The sequence below is a fragment of the Diabrotica undecimpunctata genome, chromosome 3, assembly GCF_040954645.1.
Source record: "Diabrotica undecimpunctata isolate CICGRU chromosome 3, icDiaUnde3, whole genome shotgun sequence".
In the NCBI taxonomy this organism is placed as follows: Eukaryota; Metazoa; Arthropoda; class Insecta; order Coleoptera; family Chrysomelidae; genus Diabrotica; species Diabrotica undecimpunctata.
In genome coordinates this window covers 85,934,551-85,954,938 of record NC_092805.1, presented here as the reverse complement: position 1 = coordinate 85,954,938, position 20,388 = coordinate 85,934,551, and the positions used below count along the sequence as shown (strand labels likewise).

The following is a 20,388-nucleotide window of genomic DNA, read 5'->3' as shown; positions in this document are numbered from 1 at the left end:
CGACTGTACGATCATTTATAGAGCAGTGTAGCAACATAAAAGATAACGTATTCTCTTCTCTATGTTATTGAAAATCAAATCGATTTAGAATCTCTGAATTGTTTAAAACAAAAGAAAATCACAGACTTTTTTTAGTAGACTATACCTTTAATTATTGCTTTAACTTTTTGTAACGTGTATAATAAATGAATGTAGTGTATGTAGTAATGTAGTGTATAATAAATGCCTATATTTTAATGAACTTCTGACCTATATTAATCCATCACAACATAGACCCTTGATAACTTAAAACCTCTATAACTTAAAATATTTGGTTTTTCCCTTGGAATTTAACTTATCGAGGTTCTACTGTATACGCTTGGCATGTTAATTATTTGTTTTCAACCTTTTACCACGACAGCAAAAAATCAAAGAAATAGACCTTACCTTATTGACCATAAACCTGCTGTACAGATAAGCAGCGCCTATTCTTTTGAGGGGAAGTCGTAGAGAGGGCAAATGGTTTATACTATTTGTCTGTCTACTGAAGTGCGTTATTTATTTAGCTCACGCTGTTGTCGAATCTTAATTTCTCAATTCAGTGTTCTTTGTTAATTAATCAAGTAATGATATAATCGTTTAAAAAATAACACTTACATGATTACTTCATGTAAGGTTTGTTGGGGCAATATTAATTTTCATTCTACAATGAACTGTAGTGGATTTAAACATTATGTTACACTCATGTATCCGACTAATGTTTTAGAAGGAGTTATGTTACAGAAATTTTGCAACACTGTTTAAAAATTAGACTCGCTACTCCAACATGCGTGGATTGTGTCTCACTCGTATTCAAACAATTAAGTGTTATCTTTGTTCCACATACTGAATAACGTATACGGTAGTTGAAATCTTGCCGAATCGGTATATATATATATATATATATATATATATATATATATATATATATATATATATATATATATATTCAATAAGTAAGTTAAAAAAAATAAATCTTTTGGTCACGAGGATATCGGTCAAAGGAGAAATAATAAAAGAAAATCACAGTTCCATTCCTATATTTGAAGACGTTTCGCTTATTTAATTTACAAGCTTCATCAGTTCAATCTAATAGAATAGTAGTGCTAGAGAGAGTATGTCAGCTGAGCCAAAACAAAAAATAATCCTCTTTATTGCTTCCACTAGAATAAGCTTGACCGTTCAACTGGGCCCGGACTACCTCCTTCTAATTTTTTAAACTCCTGTTTTGAAATTAATAATACTCATTATTTTATCTAATTACCTATTTAGTTGTCAAGACAGATACATTGTTACCTAAAGAAGTGAAAGTGGTTCAATTTAGAAATTATATAGTAAATAATAAATATTTGAAAACTGACGCACATATTCCTCCCGCGATTTGGGCTTTAAGTACTTATTTTATAAATCGCACCACTAATAGACGTAAATCCTTTCATTTTAATTTCATGAATGTTTTTATTCGCCACATCTCAACATTTTCCATTTCAGAATATTTATCATCAAACTGTAATCTACGTTAAAAGCCAATTTGTCAGTAAAAAAAAAGTAACAAAAATAAACAAAAGAAAATATAAGACATAAAAAAACCAATAGGTACTGTGACCTCAAAATATCTTGCTATACATTATTTTGTAATAAAATTTTATAAAAGTTTGTCTTCGATTTGATTGTTATGAATCATTTACAGGACGATTATTTGTTACCTGTATGTACCCTTGCTAAATTGTGAATTAATTATTCAATAAATAATATTACTCTGGTATACTCGTATTAGTCTAATTACCCCATAACCGCACTGAATAGAAGACCGCCCGATCGCTTTATTGTATAGACCCAAGACTTTTCACCACAGGGGGTTTTAAGTAGGTATAAATATAAAATCTAGTACAAGATGACGTTTAGAATATTCTTCGTGAATGGATTTTGTTTTCGTTCAGAAAGATAGTTTTGAAATAGATATCTCACTAAATTTTACCGTTAGGATTTTCGAGGATAAGTCTTAAAGATAAAGTGCAGCTTTCATACGCAATTTTTGCATTTTGCCGTAAATAGCAACAGTGGCAAATCCAAGGGGGGGGGGTCACGGGGATCATGACCCTCCCCAAACAAAATTAAATATCAATCATCATTCAATCTTCGCTTATCCACTGCTGGACATAGATCTCCCTCATAATTTTCCATCTATTTCGATCTTGTGCCTCTTGCATCCAATTCCTATGACAACGTTTTAGATCGTCAGTCCAACGTGTTGGTGGACGACCTCTGCTTCGGTAGGCATCATCTCTTGGTCTCCATTCCAGTATCCGCTTTGTCCATCTATTATCTGTTTATCAATATCAATCAAATAATCCTAAAAAATAATAATTTAAAACCCATCAACGCTATAAATAGGAAGTCCAGAGTTAAAATAATTCAAACTCATTTATTCTAGGGAATGAGTGTAGAATTTTGCTGAAGCCCTTTTACATTTTCAAATTTTGTCAATTCGTTATTTGAGTGCCAGAGAATTATGGATGGGATATAATTACCGGTCACATATTATTGCTCATTTAATGTACATGACATGACTTTTCGCACGAAATCAGCATATTTTTATTTTGTATTTAGGTATTTCTTATCTTCAGTTTTGTCTACGAATTGGTTGTTTGTAATTTGAATATGTATTATAATTGTTGACACTGTGTGCTACATTTTTTAATTTATCTATAATAAATATCAAAGTAAATATTGTTGTTGCATTAGCTCTGTCTGATATGTTAGTGAATAAAGTAAAGGAACTAAGGACTGCTGTCAAAGGTATTTGTGAAACTCGTTGGGTTGAAAGGCATGAAGGTCATCTTCAGTTCTAGGGCGAATCAATCATCAAAATATACAACGCTCTTGAAACAATTTCTACGTGGAAGGACAGTAAAATGTCAGCTGATACATTTTCATTAATGCAAACTATTTGGAGCCCAGAATTTCTCATTTCAGTAGTTTTTCTTAGTGATGTTTTAGGTACAACTGTATCACTTAGTCGTCTACTTCTGTCACCATAATTAGATTTGAAGAAAGCTACTGAGATCATAGAGAACACTACATGCACAAAATAAAAGATCAAATGCTGAATCTGTTTTTTAGCAAACTTTACTATGAATTAAATGAAACAGCTGAACAACCAGACATTGAATTGAAGATGGTATAGTTTCTCGTCAAACCTGTCGTCAAAACCAATCTTCAAACTCTTGCGAAGAATATTTCCAAAGATCTATTTATTTACCCCTTTTAGACAATATCTTAACTGATTTAGAAGAACGACTTTCACCGAAAGTAATGAATCTATTGATGCTTTGAGTTGTTTTACCTAAAACTAATAACACACCAGAAGATAAAGTTGCATTAAAAAAATTGTAGACTTCCAGGATATTGTTGGACCATCTACTGCATATTCCACAATACAACAAGAGAGCAAGAGTTTTCATTGTGGATTCAAAAGTGGAAAAGAGTCGTGCAAAATACTACGCTTAAGCATCTAAAGACTTAGCTTAGAAACAGAACTTCGCAGGAAAGGATAACTGGTTTAGCACTCATCAATGCGCATCCTGTTTTTTTTCTAGATGTTGATGCAATCATAGAGCGATTTGCTAAATCGGATAGGCGAAAAGAAAAAGAATACATTTTATAAAATTATATAATATTTACTTATCTTATTCTTATAGTATTTTTAAACACTGAATTTTTATTTACCACTCGTTGTCGGCTGTTGCTGACAATTCGTGAGTCACATTATTCAGTCAGGAGCATTTTCTTCTTCCTGGGCGTCCTTTTCCTTCTACTTTCCCTTCCATTATGAGTCGTATTTTTCTTCTCTGTAAATATGTCCTAGATAACTCGTTTTTATGTTGTTTACAATATTTAGGAGTTTTCTCTCAGTCCTCATTCTTCTCAGCATCTCGTTGTTGGTCACGTGCTCTGTTCACGAAATCTTCAGCATCCTTTGCAAAACACACATTTCAAAGGCTTCTATACGCTTCATACTTGTAATTCCGAGAGTCCACGTTTTCACTCCGTATAGCAATAAGGAATAAATGAATGTTTTTACAAATTGATATCGGATATCCAACGATAAGATAGAGTTTATTGAGAATGTTTAATATATACATTCATTAATGTTTACACTTACATTAAGTTATTGCATTTAAATTACTTAACTTTGGTCTATACTTATTTATCCTTGGTTTGTTCTTGATTTTGTAGCCATAGGATAGGTAAATTTAAATTAATTGTCTTTAACATACCTAGTTTAAATTGACAGTCGCTGATTTTTCAGTATTTATAGTGTAATAACTTTCCTTTGGTTTAATAATCTTGTACTTGATTTTACTGTCATAGAGTATGTGGGTTTAAATTATTTTTTTTTAAATAATTATTGAGGAAATGGTTCCCTTACATGAAGCACAAATCATATCAATTGTTAAGGTGTAAAAATCTAAATCCTATAACAAAATCACCCTTAAGACCCATGACCCCCTCCGACAAAAATTTCTAGATCCGCCATTGAATAGCAAAATCGTTAAAAGTAGAAAACTTTGAGTAACTAATGTTCCATTGCATATACCTAAAACTGTGGAGTAAAGGGTTATAGAACAACTGTGAATCCTAAAGACTTCCACCAAATGTCATTTTAAAGAGGAAGGATCAAAGTTTTTTTCGATAAAGCAATGCCTATAGGTATACCCTCGTATAAAAACTTATGGGGCATAAAATAAAAATCACGTGTGTTCCTGTTTTTTTTTGTTTTGCTTTTTAAATATATTTTTGTCAAAAAAAATTATTTTTAACTTTAGAAGAAATTTAATTTTGAACAATTTTTGAATGTTTCTGTAGATGTATGTACGAAAAGTGCATAGAATTCACCCAAATGGACCCTAGTGTATAGGAACAAATTTACCCCTTTCTCAAAAATGCACCCCTTTAAATGTAGCACTCCGCAGTTCTTTCATATTTGGGGTCCATTGACCATATAAAACACTAAAACCCTTTAACGTTGTAGTTCCTTTTAAAGTACATAATAAATAGCATATTAGTAAAAATACATTTCAGATAGTAACGCTCACGTTTATGAAATTTAAATAATTTGATAATTTTACAAACTGAACGGCTATTTTGCAGTTGCCACCAGTAAATTTACTGACTTTTGGCAAAGTTATGGGGAAAATAGCAATGAGTAAATACATACAATATTTCATTAGGTTAAATTTACTAATCTTAACAGTAATATTACATTTGAGTAGTACATTTGCAGTTTTCTTATTGTAATTTTACCTCGTTATAATGTCTTACCACAGATTACACGTCACGGGAAATGCATTTAAGAAGATGGTTTTGGGTCTAGTTTCCTGCAGAAGTTTTATTCTTTTTAAAAACGTACTAGTGTAATTGAAAAAAAAAGTTAACAGTAATATTACATTTGAGTAGTACATTTGCAGTTTTGTAATTTTACCTCGTTACAATTTCTTACCATAGATTTACTAAAAAAAATTACAGTGTGGGAACACAATCAGAAAAACATGGATTTTTTTCGGTTAAAAGGCTTTAATTTTGGTTTAAGGAACTGAAAAAAACTGGTTTATGATTTTTAAATGAGTAGTTATTATGTTTGATGACCTATCTATATTCAAAATTATGTTAAATCAAAGAGTGTGACAAAAGCCTCGTAGAATAGTTTAAATAATTAATCGAGAGACCGGTTCTTATGATTCTTTAATTTTTTCTTTAATGTCAAGTGTGCTTTGTAGGTGAAGTAGCTACACAAAGACAATATCTCAGCGTGTTGTGTTAATAATCAATACTGATTGCTAAAACAACACCATAATTAAGAAAATGGTATTTCAATTCTTCTTGAAAACCTAAATTTTCATAAACATTGATCATTGATCACACCTGAAGTCCAATTGACCAACTTTTAGTTCTAAAAGTGGAAAAATATGTTTAGGGTTGAGTTTACACTAGTTTTTTTGTTTTTAAGCAGTGCCGTGTGTCAAGATCTCGTATCGCCGTGCCCTGAGTGGTTCACATATGAAGCCAGAAAGCCCAATGAGCCAGATCGAATTTATGGTGTCATTAACGTTCTCTCAGATTCTGATTACAATGGAATATGGCTTCGGGTAATATTTGATAAACCTTCTTTAGAGCTAGGAGTAAGTATACATTGCAAATCTATATATTTTCTAATACTAATTTACAAATAGCTTAGATCGTTTTATTGATCTTAATATTAGTCAATTAACAATATATACGCAGAGAGTACGGAGTAGTCTCATATTGATAATTAGCTCACTAAATAATATTTTCTCAAAAAAAGAAACATCAAGCTGGGAAACTCGATGCCTAATTTCTTTTAACCTTTTTAAAGAGGGGTGGGTTTACCTCACTTCGTTTTGTTGCACATCACTATATTTTCTGACCAGCTGTCCTTGGATATTCTCAAGACCTCTAAATAAAAATTCCTTATACGCAATATATTTCTACTCCCTCCAATTTTTCTTATTTTGTGGAGTTCTAACATTCTAATGCGTACGCAGTTATTGGTTTAATAATACTTTTAAACATAGTAGTTATAACATTACAGCAGTAGTTATTCATTATATTCATTATCGTAATATTATTCTTGTGTCTATCAATTTATTTAAAGATGCCAACACAAGAAAGTACAAACTGCACTGTATAATTGTTAAATCAGTGTTTATATCAGAGATTATAATAGTCTCTATTGAAAAACTAATGCACGACTATCCTGCATTTACAATTTAAAGTATTTATCAGTCAAATGGAATAAATTCGATTAAAATTAAATAGGTGGGTGCGTGTTCGAAGTAAAGCTTGAACATATCAATTCGTATTTTTTATGCATTTTTTTCAACAAAATTATCTTATACAGGATGTATCACATAACAGTGGCCGATACTAACTTTTTTATTTTTAATACACATTATTAAATTTTTTGATTCTTTATAACACTTTAGACATATTTGATGTACAATATCCTAAATTTATCGTATAGTATTAGACTACAGAAATAAGCAAATAAAAGGCCTTTTTTATGAAACTCTTTAATACAAATATCTAAAACTTTAATTTCGCGTAATGATAATAGGGATAATATCACATGTACTCAGCTATAAAAATTCCAAGAAGTTTCACTTAACAGTTATTACAAAATTTAAATTGTTTATCCCAGAACACTTTTATCTACAACGTTATTATGCGTAAACAATTACAAATTATTGTAGGTCTACTTAATTTTGAAAGCATCAAATTGAATAGCAAGGCTTATTTTATCAAATTAAATCATTTAACGATTAAAACAAATTATGTTAAATATTGTAATATCGATTTAAAAAAGTACTGGGATTTTAAGCTTACAAACATTTAAAATAATATTCTCCTGTAGCAATTTTATTGTCGACGACTTTAAAATGATATTGTCAATATTGCTGAGTTGAGTTCCTATACGACTTTATTGTAAGATAGTTTATTCAATTACATGAAATCAACTTTAACTTAAGAAGAACCGTCAGAAAAATCATAGCATGTGATTCGTCTTTAAAAAGACAACCACAAGCAGTGATGCTTATAGTTAGCATATATGTATACAGGGTGGTCCATAAGTAATTGTACAAAAAGAAACAGTAGATTCTACACTTTAAAATATTACGATTAAAGCCAAATTGCTTTAATAAAATGTTGATAATAAGAAAGATACAGGGTGTTAAAGTGCAAAATTAAGATTTTATTTTTCGCTATAACTTTTATGTTTGTAAACATTTATGTATAAAAATTTACAACTGAATACTTTTAAATATGAGAAATTATAATTTGATGCACACTTTAATGTAACTGATAGAGGGCGCCACTTATGTCACATATGTGGTATAAATTTGCACTTAACTGTTTTGCTCTTTAAGTTACCTGTATGTAGGATAAAAAATATTAAAGATACATTATTTTAACAAAAAAAAGGTATACTTGTTAATAACTTCAACACTCAACAGTTTTCGAGATAATCGCATTTTAAAAATCAGCTGCATAATTCTGAATTTAACTCAATTACTCCAGGCAACGAAGAAAAAATAGACAAAAACATTAATACTTCTGAATTTTGGTATAAAATACCTTTAATTAAAGTTATTAGTTAACGAAATATTAAAGAAAAAAAATATATCAGCAGGATAATTAATAATAGGATTTGACAAAATAACAGAATAATAGGATTTTTGAATCAAACATTTTACGTTTTATGTTAAATTAAAGTCATAATCAAAACATTTTGTTTACAAACCAAATTAAGAAATAGTTAAACTAAATAACATAACTTTTTGTCAAAGTATGTGTTCGATATGTCCACCATTTTCACTAATTCATTTGTCAATATATTCCATAAAAGATCGTCTCATATTAAATAGCATGATTGGTTCTAAAGAAACTGCTGCAGTATTTATTTCTTCCCATAGTTGGTTGCGAATGTTTATGAAATTCTTATAAACAAGTTGTTTTAATGCGCCCCATACACAAAAATCGAGCGGATTAAATTCGGGGCTACGTGGTGGCTATAATGTATAATGGATAAATATATTATTTTGGATACATATCCAAATCTGATGGTATATTATGGAACTACATCTTATTTGTCGCAGAAGTTAAATAAGGTATTAAACTGTGATGTATCTCGTTCATTGGTTACTTATATACACACGGAATAACCTATCGATGACATTACCTATTTATATGATTACGTTAAAGCTTACGAGTAACTATAATTACATCTCGAACAAATGGACTATTATGATTTACTAACGAACTAATATTATGCTAAACTAAATTTCCTGTGTATTTGCTATATTTATATCAATAGCGGTTATTAGGACAACGATGATGTTTTTGTAAAAATGCTGAGTCTTTAAGGTTAGATTTGTAGCAAAAGTATTATGAAACAAGACACATATTGCTATTCAATACCTGTGCTTTAGTTTCTTATTGCCCTAATAAAAATGGGTAAACAATTTACGTAATGAACAATAAGTGTTCTTTTAGGATTTTTTATGAATTAAATAATTATATCAATATCTTACCACATTGCCAAGGAATATGACTACCACGACCAATCCAACGTTCAGAAAAGTTGTATTTAAGTATGTTCTAACTGCCTTCTCTATAAAATGTAGTGGTGTAACATCTTACATAAACCACATAGTTTGGTCATTTTACAATAGAGCAAAAGTAATACAACGCCGTTATAGAAACTTAAGAAGCGATAGCAAAGGGAAATTGTAAACATGATGACGGCCAACGTCTGAATACGGCACCTAAAGAAAAAGATGAAATATCTTTTCTCCAATAACACATTTAGCACCCATAACAAAGCATTTTGTGATGTTACATTATCATCTTTGAGTTGTTTTAATAAGAATAAACTATGAATTATGCTTATCTACAGGTATTCAGTGCTTTACCGCACAAATATCAAACTAAGAATTATTGTGCAGCTGACTTATAAAATGCATTTATCTTGAAAACGGTTAAATTTTCAGGTTACAAACAAGTATAGCTTTTCTTTGTAGAAATAATGCATCTTTAATATTTTTTAACACAAATAGAGCTAACTTAAAGAGCAAATTTATGCCACACATGTGGCATATGTGGCGCCCTCTATTAGTTACAGTAAACTAAGTATAAAATTATAGTTTATCCTACTCAAAAGCATTCAACTGTAAATTTTTGTCTAAAAATATTTACAAACGTAAAAGTTATAGCGAAAAATATAATTTTTAATTTCCACTTTAACACCCTGTATCTTTCTTAATATCAACATTTTATTAAAGCAAGTTGGCTTAAATCGTAATATTTTAAAGTGCAGAATCTACGGTTTCTGTTTGTATAATTACTTAAGGACCACCCTGTATATAGCATATATAAATAGCTTATATGCCATAGTAAATCATGAGGAAAAAGCCAAGAAAATAACCTCATAAAACTATTCCAACGTGGTATTTGGTCTTACATTTAGTTTACTGTCAATAAACAGCTGATATGTATGTGACCGAGTTGTAAATAAATAACAACAGTATTGTAATAATACCACTGCGAGTACGAATCTATGATAATTAGAAACATTTTGCCTTTAAATGGACCGGCAAAATCGAGGTGTATTCTTGTCGATGGAGCTCTGGCCCACTCCCAAGGATGGATTGGAGCCTTTTTTGGCATGTTTCTAGACTTCTGGTACTCTGGTGGCATGTATATATTTACTATGTGTTATATTTGTTTGTCGAGATTTGGCCACCAAACATATAAGCGTGTCAGTGACTTCATTTTTACGATTCCTGGGTGTGCTGAGTGTAGCAAATTCAGTATTGTTTTTCTCTGTCCAAGTAGAACTATTACCCTTGTACCCCATAAAAGGCAGTCTTGATAACATTTAATTTCGTTTTTACGTCGTAGATACGGCGTATATTTGTCTGAAAATTTAATTTTCTCGTCACGCCAACCTTCCTCTGTCCACTGTAAAACTTTAGATAACACTGGGTCTTTCTTAGTGTCAGTGGCAATGTGTTTGGTACAGATTAGTTTTTATGGGATGTTCTCAAGCATCAAAACGTCATCTGAACTTAGTGGTTTTGGCGCATGTACCTTTTGTAGCAATCTGCTAAGAGCATCTGCATTCTGGATTTTTGAGGCTGGTACGTATCATTCGTAATCACAAGCAGATAACATAAGAGCCCGTCTAAGCCTTCTGGGTGAAAGTATCTCTGGCACACCTTTTTTCGGATTTAAAATACCCAGCATTGGTTTATGGTCCGTTATTATGCTTATCTTCCTGCCATATACATGTTTATGGAATTTTTTAATGCCTGATATTATGGCCAGTGTTTCTTTGTCAATTTGGGTGAAATTTTGTTCAGCAGATGATAGAGTATGGCTATGGTACTTGATATTTACGTCCCTTATCATCACGTTGACTAAACACACAGCCTACCCCTAAGGGCTGGCATCACACGTCAAAAATAAATCTTTTTATTCACTGTAATATCCCAACACTGTTTTTTTTTCGTTAAAATATCTTTTAATAGATCAAAAGCTTTTGTTCTTTAATTTAAAATGCCACTGCCAGGGAACGTCCTTTCAGACCAAAGCATGTAACGGATTCGCAATTGTTACCTTGCCCTTTAGAAAAACATGAAAAAATTTAAAAGTAGAAGCAACTCAGTTTTATTGGTTGGCGCAGGTGCATTAGACATGGCCATGATTTTGTCTTTAGTGGGGAGTAAACCGTCTTTATAAAAGGAACTTTATAGTTTTTGTTCGAAAAACGCACTTTTCTTTGCGCAAATGCAGACCGTCTTCCTGCAAACGCGATAATATCGCGCGCACTTTTGAATCTAAGTATACTTCTGAGCTAACGACCATTAAAATGTCATCGTAATATCGTAGTACACCCGGAATACCCGTTAATTTAGTGTCTATGAATTTTTGAAAAATTTGTGGAGCCACGGAAATACGGAACTGTAAACGATTACATTTAAAAGTCCCTTTATTGGCAAATTATTGTTTGTACTTCAGCAGCTTCGCGGTTGACACTTAACTGCAGATAAGCTTGCGCCTTGTCAAGTTTTGCAAAAACTTTAGCGCCCGCGAGTGTGGATAAGGTACTCCGCACCGATGGTACTGAATAAGGTACTGTGAAGTTCAACTTCGATTTTATCTTTTAGTGCAAATTGAATTTTACGCGCTTTAAGCATAATTGGCTTTATATTTTTGTCTACTGAAAAACTTACTGGACAACCCCGGTGAGATCCCAAATCTGTATTAAATAAATATCAGACGATGTTAATTTTTTCATGCCTGTTTACATATTTGGGATCTATCAAATTCTCTATTTTTAATATAAGGTTGATGTTCACTTATTCTAACATTTAATGGTCTTGATGTTTTACCTAAATAAAAATGAGCGCATTCGCAAGGTATTTTATATATACAACTCTTTGTTCTTTCTTGTTCATTGTTAGGTTTAGTTTTAGATAAAATACATTTCAATGTGTTTGTTGTTTTAAATTATGTTGAAATGTTGAATTTCTTTCCTATTTAAAATAACTCAGATGCATCACCATATAGGAAGTTATTTTTTTATTTGAAATGTTGGCATTTTTTCACGAATTTAAAAAAAATACAATATCCTATGTCGCTTCGCTTATAACCTGAGTTAGCCCTTTTTTATTTCTGGATTTTCTTATTTAAAAAACTTTTACTATTTATAAAAGTCGCAGTATCTTCGGTTCTAATCAACGAAAATTTATGTTTTTTTTTTTTAATTTGGGGTGCATGATTATAATAATTCAATTGGTTAATTTGTGAATTGTTTATTCAACTAAGTAATTTTTTAAAACAATTTAAAATAAATATTTTTTTGTAAAATTTTACTTTTAGTAAAAGACGGCTCTCTTATGAGCCTTCCTTTTATATACATGGATTTACTTGAAATTTTGACGATTGATCAAAATCGACCCTATGCCAATATGTACTTTTATCTGGGGGTGGTTACCACCCTATCTTGGGGATGGGAAAAACTTATTAAAAAAAACTACGGTAGTCGCTAGAATAGAGAATTTTAAGGTTAAAATGGGTTTTAATATTTTTTCGTAATATCAATAGTTGTGGAGATATTCGTGACTGAAAGTTTACAAATTACACGTCAAAAAAGCACGTTTTTAAACGGTTTTTCGCAAATAAGTCCAAAAATTTTATCTACAAAATTGTTTTAAAATTAAGAATAAAAATAAAATGGACAGTTTAGGTTTGATTTCGTTACAGCGTACCACCATTCGCTGATATGCATATTTTTGTCTCTTGGCTTCATTAGAGCGATTTCATGTCAAGCTCTCATGAGCAAGAGCTAGATTTACTTTTTACTTCATGTACTTTATTTATATACAAACATTACATTCTGAAAGTCTATCTACTTTAGAACGTTTTAAAAAAATCCGAGTTTAAAGTGAAGACACTATTTTGGGAATTTCTCAAAAAATCCCATTTTTTTAATAACAACAACTAAAACAGATGCAGAAAAAATGTCAAAATACAAAAATCAGCTTTTTTACTGAAGATTTTGAATTCTTTTGTATTTCTATAAACAAAAAGTTAAATGAGGTATGACTGTTTAAAGGTTGTATTCGCATGTGTTTAGCACCATCTTTAAGCCCTTTCAGCGTAAGATGGTGCTAAATGCAAGCGAATATAACCTTTATATAAAAAAATTTTAATAAAAAATCCTTTATAAAAGGTAGGGTAAACTGTGCAAATACCGGTCAGTGGGTAATGGCGGTCATCCCGATTGTGCGAAATCTATTTAATCTGGCAACCTCCTATAACTGTCAACGTGTCGCTACACTACTCCATGGTACAATGAATACACTATATGTATTCTTTGTACCATGACACTACTCTGTGTTCAGATTGCCGACGAGCGTTAAGTTGGCGCAAACCATTGTCATAGAGATATTATTAACCTGTTTTCAGTGTTTTCGATCTTATTTTTATGGTGAGTGTTACGGCACTGTGTTTCGGCCATAGCACACTACCACCTAGCATTTAAACTTCCGTGTTAACGAATAAAACAATGATTGGCGCATCACCTAGTGACCGGGAGCGTGACTATATATACATGGCACTAAATTCAAAAGTTTAGTAATATGTATATGGTAATATTGCCTAGGATTGTGAACTTATTTTAACGTAAAGGAAAATCGATATAATCCTAAAATAACAAGAAAAATCCTTATCATATACGATAATAAATATTTTTCGTATACTTTTTCGGTTTTCTTTTGAGTTCTTTCTAGTTTTGAGACTATATTTATTTTATATATATATATATATATATATATATATATATATATATATAGGGGAGAGGGGGGTTAGTGTGGACATAGTTAATTATTTAAAAACTCGCATTTAAATCTGCCGCCCAGTCTGTTCAGGAAGTGACTATTAACGCCACCGAACACCACGTAAAAGTTGGTTGAAATATTTTCTATAATATGGCCGCCAGTGACAGAAAGTGATTTTGTGTGTTGTATCCATTTATTTCACACGGTAAGTAAAATTATACTAAAATTGAAGTTATTAAACTAATTGTATACCTAAGTTAGTGTATGGCTTCTGGAATATTTAATTACTAAATTTGATATGGAATGAGATAAAATTATCATTTTTCGAAACGTCATTCCATTGTTACTGTCAAACATGGCGTTCGGGGTTAGTGTGGACAAATCATCAGCTGTCCACACTAACCCCACAAATGATTATATTTCCAAAAATCATGTGATAAACATCGCTTTTTTGTTTCAGATGAGGACTTACAGTAGAAAAACGGCGAGAGCTGATATTGATGAAAAAGTTGTAGAGCGTGCAATAAAGGATATCCTAAGAAAAAAAGGAAGCTTGAGAAATATTGCAGAGAAATATGAATTGAAAAAAAGTATGCTTCACAAAAGAGTCATTTTGGCTAAGAGGAACCTTCAAGATGCTAATATACCCTCTGGTGATGATTCAGGTAACGAAGATGAGTTAGAAATTGTTAGCTTGAATGTTTCTGGCGTCAATAAATTTCGAGGTCGCCAAATATTTTCTGATGAACAAGAACAACACATTGTCAATTATCTTAAGAAGGCGTCTCGATTACATTATGGCTTGACTTACAAGCAGGCTTGTACCCTAGCTTTTGAGTATGGTAGTGCTCTACAAATAGAAATTCCTTCGAATTGGACTAAAAATAAGATAGCAGGAAAGGACTGGATATATTCATTTATGAAACGACATGGAGATTTATCTCTTAGAAAACCTGAAAATACAAGCATAGCACGAGATGCATCCTTTAACAAATCCAACGTGGATTTATTTTTTGATAATTACATTGGAGTTTTAGATAAATTTAAAGGAAGGCCAGAAAGGATAATAAATTTAGATGAGACAGGTATACCCACGGTCTTACCACCACCCAAACGTATAGCTGAAAAGGGAAAAAAACAAATAGGAGCTGTGGCCTCTCAAGAACGCGGTGAAAATGTTACAATGTGCGGAATTATAACAGCCACTGGACAAGCAATACCTCCAGTTTTCATATTCCCCAGGAAGAATATTAAAGACCGGTTCTTAGATGGTGCACCAATAGGGAGCATTGGTCTGGCTCATCAGTCTGGCTATATGACTGCGGAATTATTTTTAGAAGTACTAAAGCACATAAAAATGCTAAGTGCTTCTAAAGAAAACCCTCTACTGATATTAATGGATAATCATTCAAGTCATATAAGTTTGGAAGCTATAAACTTAGCTAGAGAATCTGGAATTACTCTTTTATCGTTTCCGCCACATTGTAGCAACAAACTACAGCCGCTAGATGTTGCAGTATATGGTTCTTATAAAGCTGCATTACGGGTTGCAATGGGAGACTGGCTTCAAAATCATCCAGGCAGACCTATACAAATATATGATGTTGCTCAACTGTGTGGTATTGCTTTTCCTGTGGCATTTACAATGAAGAATATAACATCTGGATTCAGATCTGCTGGTTTATGGCCAATAAATCGTCTTGTATTCACCGATGAGGATTATGAAGCTGCCGAAACAACAGATAGGAATCAAGAACCACCAACAGCAATGAACCCAAGAAATCCTGAAGATCCTGAGCGAATATTAGAAGTTGCTTCAATCTCCACAAGACTGCTACCTGTAGCTCCCATTACGCTTTCACCATCAGTAGCAACTACATCAACAGCTGTAATTACTCCTGAGAGCTGCCGCCCTTTTCTAAAAGCAGATCGCTCATCAAACTCCAAAGCAAGAAAAAATAAAAAGTCGACTATTTACACGAGCACACCAGTGAAAGATCAGTTGGAAGCTGAAAAAGAGGCTAAAGATTTGAAGGAAAGACGTGCGCAAGAAAGAGCTGAAATGCGAGAAAAGAATAGAGTGAAGAAATCTCTTTCCTATGAACCAAAAAGGAGTAGGAAAGGATCTTCCTCTTCCAATTCTTCTACAGAAGTAATACTTGAATCAGAGGATGAAGGCTGGATGGAAGATGATGGTCAGGACAACGATATTTTTATGGACAAACAAATGGAGAAAAATGATTTCGTACTTGTAAAATTTATGGGTAAAAAATCCGTAAAACACTATGTTGGCCAAATCGTAGATATTCGAGATGTGGAGGTACAAATTAATTTTTTAAGGAAAAAAGTGAATAATTTCGTATTTCCCGAAGTTGAAGATGTCTCAGTTGTCGACAAGAACGATATTGTCGGAATTTTGGAGCACCCAGTAGACACTGGCACGAAAAGGCAAGGAAGATTATTTTCATTTAATATTAATTTCAGTTCTTATAATGTATCGTAGTTTCTTTTTGTTAACATAAAGTTTTCAGTATTCCTGTATATGTTTTACTATGCGTCCACTATAACCCCATACTCTGTCCACTTTAACCCCACCACGGGGTCATTGTGGACAAATTATTGATTCCGATTTGAATCAAAATATTTGTTCTATTAAGAAAGATACAAATAAAATATTCACATCGAAAGTTGAGTTGATGTTTACAGTAAATATGTGAGGTAAGTTCAGCAATAAGAATCTTATACATATTTTTTAATTTGCTAATAAGTAAAAATGGTCCACAGTAACCCCCTTCTCCCCTATATATATACATCCCGCTATCGTTGTTGTAAAAAGCAACCTGTATAATATAGTTATTTTATCGAATTGTGCGCTTATGTCGTCAGCTGTCGTGTTGACGTGTGTGCGACTGACTCCCTACATCATAAACACTCTACTCCCCGCTTTATATAACTTAGGACTAGGACTAGACAGTGACAGTTTGTCTCTCGAAAATTGAAGGCCGGGCGTGTGTTGTCGATCCCGAAAAGTGCGTGGTCCGTAAGTGATAAATGCGCTTGTAAACCCGGTGTTTTGTGTTAAACGTATATCAGTTTGTTTCTCTCAAGTCTATGTATCTCTGTTACTGCCTCTCAGCACTGTAAAGCTAATATTTGTATAACTCTTTATGTAACTGTCAGAATTGCGATAATTGTCAATGTTTGAATCAGCCCTTAAGTTCACTGTAAATAAATCGAAGGAAAATACCTCTTAATTGTTTTATTGCTTCAGTGGTCCTTTATAAATATTTTGAAGCAATTAGGTGTTCAAATACGCCTCTCTTAAATGTGGATAGTTTGGCAACAAAGTTTACCCTTTCCATCATCTTGTGGTCTCTTCGAACCGAATATATTGTTTATCGCAATTCCTTTTCATAAATTAAATTAATTTTCTCTTATTTTAATTCTTTTCCCATAAAAATTAAAATAATACTCATTACTAAGTGCTCTTCACAAAATAGAACTTTGCGTAAAAACATAAGATAAACAATCTCACGGCACATGGAACATTACGTCACCACGCAAGTGTTTGAAGTGTTTCCACCCAACAATCTTAGATGTTAGATTTATCGCTCTTCGAGGTGCATCTCAAGTGAAATTGCTGACAAGAAACATGTGATGTGACTATGGATTTTTATGGATTTTTTACGATTCATTTCTATTAATTTGGTGAGTTCGTTCCATGATATATTTTTATAATCACGCGTATAGGGACATTCAAAAGTTCGAACGCGTATTATTAGTATACAGGACGAGTTTATATTTCGCAGGATTCGTACAGACATTATTTTCTGAGACTCTTGTTTATTATACGGGGTGGACTAAGCTGTGTTTTAGACTCTAAAATTTTTTATTTCTCGTGTATCTCTCATAGATAAATATCTCGCAAAGCTTTCGATACATCTCTAACCGCAATGGATCAATTAAAGAAACAACGCAAACCGTTGAAATCAAAAATCTCTCGTATCTCTAATTGGTTAAGGGATAACTCTACTCAAGAAACGGATCCTTTGCAGTTCCAACTCCGTCATACTGAACTAACGAATTGTTACGCCAAATATGATGACCTCATGGATCAGATTGAGGAACTGGACGAAGAAAACACTGAAGAACGCGATAGGGAAGAAATTGAAGAAAAGTACTTCTCAACTCTGGCAGGTCTTCAACATAAAATGGAGATGCTCCAACCTCCTTCACACCAGTCCAGTTCCACTTCTCCACGTTTAGCTAGTGCTAAAGTGACTCTTCCCGAAATTAAAATTCAAACTTTCTCAGGATGCTTCTCAGAATGGAGTGCATTCTATCAGCTCTTCGAGACGTTAATTATTAATAACCCGGAACTCAACAACGTCCAGCGTTTTGTTTATCTCAAATCCTTTCTACGCAACGAACCTCTCCAGTTGGTAGAAAACATCCAAGTTTTAGAAGAAAACTTCCAAATCGCGTTAGAGACTCTTCGAAATCGCTACGAAAACAAATCGCGCGTAATTAGTTTGCTTATACAGCGTCTTTTGAAAGTTCCATCCTTAGTCAAAACTAATGCAAAGGCCTTACGTGAATTTTTGGTCACCGCAAAACAGACCTTACTCGCGCTAAAAAATATGAATGTACCCATCGAGCATTGGGATCTCTTATTAATAGAAATATTTTTGCAAAAAGTGGACTTTACCACTCACCGGTCTTTCCAATACGAGTTAGGGTCAAAAGATATTCCCACGCTAAATCAATTCTTTGATTTTTTAGAAAAAAAGTGTGACATTATGGAAAAGTTAAACTACTCAGATAATAGCGATAAAAAAGTTATTAAAACTCACTCTAAAACGGTTCTCTTCTCTTCGGCAAATAACAAAACTAACTCGTACTCCAAAACATGCGTATTTTGTAATAATGCTACACACACTATTTATGCATGCACAAAATTTGCTAATCTTTTCTTACAGGATAAGTATAAATTTGTTAATGAAAACAAACTATGTCGCAACTGTTTAGGAACTAAACACTTTTCACAAAATTGTTCGTCTCAACGTTTATGTGGTATATGCAAGAAAAGGCATCACACACTCTTGCACAATGACCATGAAAATAGCTCTTCTTCTAGTAGATCTTTTCAACGACAAAATCACACAACCTCTCGCAATGTACAAAACACTTGGTCTGATGGTGAAGCCGGTCCAAGTAATTCTGTCTCTCTCTCTGAATCTCAAACCTCTCAGGTGTCAAATGTAATGACTTCTCTCTCTGCTCTGTCAATAAAGCAGGATGTTCTGCTGGCAACCGCTCTAGTCACTATTTATTCAAAGCATGGCGTACCCATACACGCTAGATGTATTTTAGATAGTGGATCTCAGTCGTCATTTGTCTCTAAAGATTTGGTTCAAAAATTAAATCTCTCTCCTTACAGCAAAAGGTTACAAATCTCTACTATCTCTGAACATAGTTCATTCTCGAACAAAATGGTCGATCTAGAAATTTTTCCATACAAAAGAAATGGTAATGGTTTCAAAATCTCCTGTTCTATTTTAGACAACATAACTTGTAGACTCCCTCAGGTATCCATAAACAGAAGTAAATTTAATATCCCCTCTACAGTCACTCTCGCAGATCCCACCTACTCTGTCCCTGGAAATATAGATCTTCTTCTTGCCAGTGACATATATAGCGAGTTGTTATCGGATGGTTTAATACGTTTAGGTAAAGGACTCCCTGTTCTCCAGTACACACACTTAGGGTACATTATGTTTGGTTCTTTACCTCCTTACGCACTTCACAAAGGAATTTATAGCTCACAGTTGTCCCCTACACAGTCAAATGTCTCTTTATTTGTCCAGTCCACATCTGAGGAAGATAAGCTCGATAATATAATTCGACAATTCTTCGAAGTCGAAGAAGTGACCCCCTCTGTTAAAATCTCCTCCTCTGAGGATCTGGCTGAACAAATATTCACTGAAACAACTCAAATTCTACCTTCTGGTCGGTTTCAGGTAAAGCTTCCTCTCATTTCTGAAACAGCACATAAAATGCTGGGCAATTCTTACAATATGGCTAGGAAAAGGTTTATTAGTTTAGAAAATAAACTCTTAAAACACGAAAATGTATACTCTCAATATAAAGCATTCATCAATGAATATGTTTCTCTTGGACATGCCAAAAAGGTTCCTCTTTCTCTCACAAATGTGCACTTAGAAAATAAATACTTTTTACCTCATCACTCTGTCATAAAAGAAGAATCATTAACTACCAAATTACGGGTGGTTTTTGATGGCTCCATGAAAAGTTCCAGTGGCTATTCTCTTAATGACATCCTGTTGAAAGGAAAAACTCTTCAGCCTGAACTTTTCGACATTCTCCTTCGGTTTAGATTGTATACCTATGTCTTCACTTCCGACATACAAAAAATGTACAGGCA

The 20,388-nt window shown here is 32.7% G+C and overlaps 1 protein-coding gene across 2 annotated transcripts in view; it reads left to right on the top strand.

Moving 5' to 3' along the window:
* The first annotated feature begins 5,732 nt into the window (after positions 1 to 5,732).
* LOC140436999 (chymotrypsin-like elastase family member 2A) overlaps positions 5,733 to 20,388 on the top strand; it is a 334,702-nt gene continuing 320,046 nt past the window's right edge. The window contains exon 1 of one of the 2 annotated variants that reach the window (XM_072526211.1): positions 5,733 to 6,167. In XM_072526211.1, the coding sequence (XP_072382312.1) occupies positions 5,988 to 6,167 (180 nt within the window). In that variant the 5' untranslated portion in view covers positions 5,733 to 5,987. Of the gene's footprint in view, positions 6,201 to 20,388 lie in introns of both variants that reach the window. The other variant, XM_072526210.1, reaches the window with a different exon arrangement.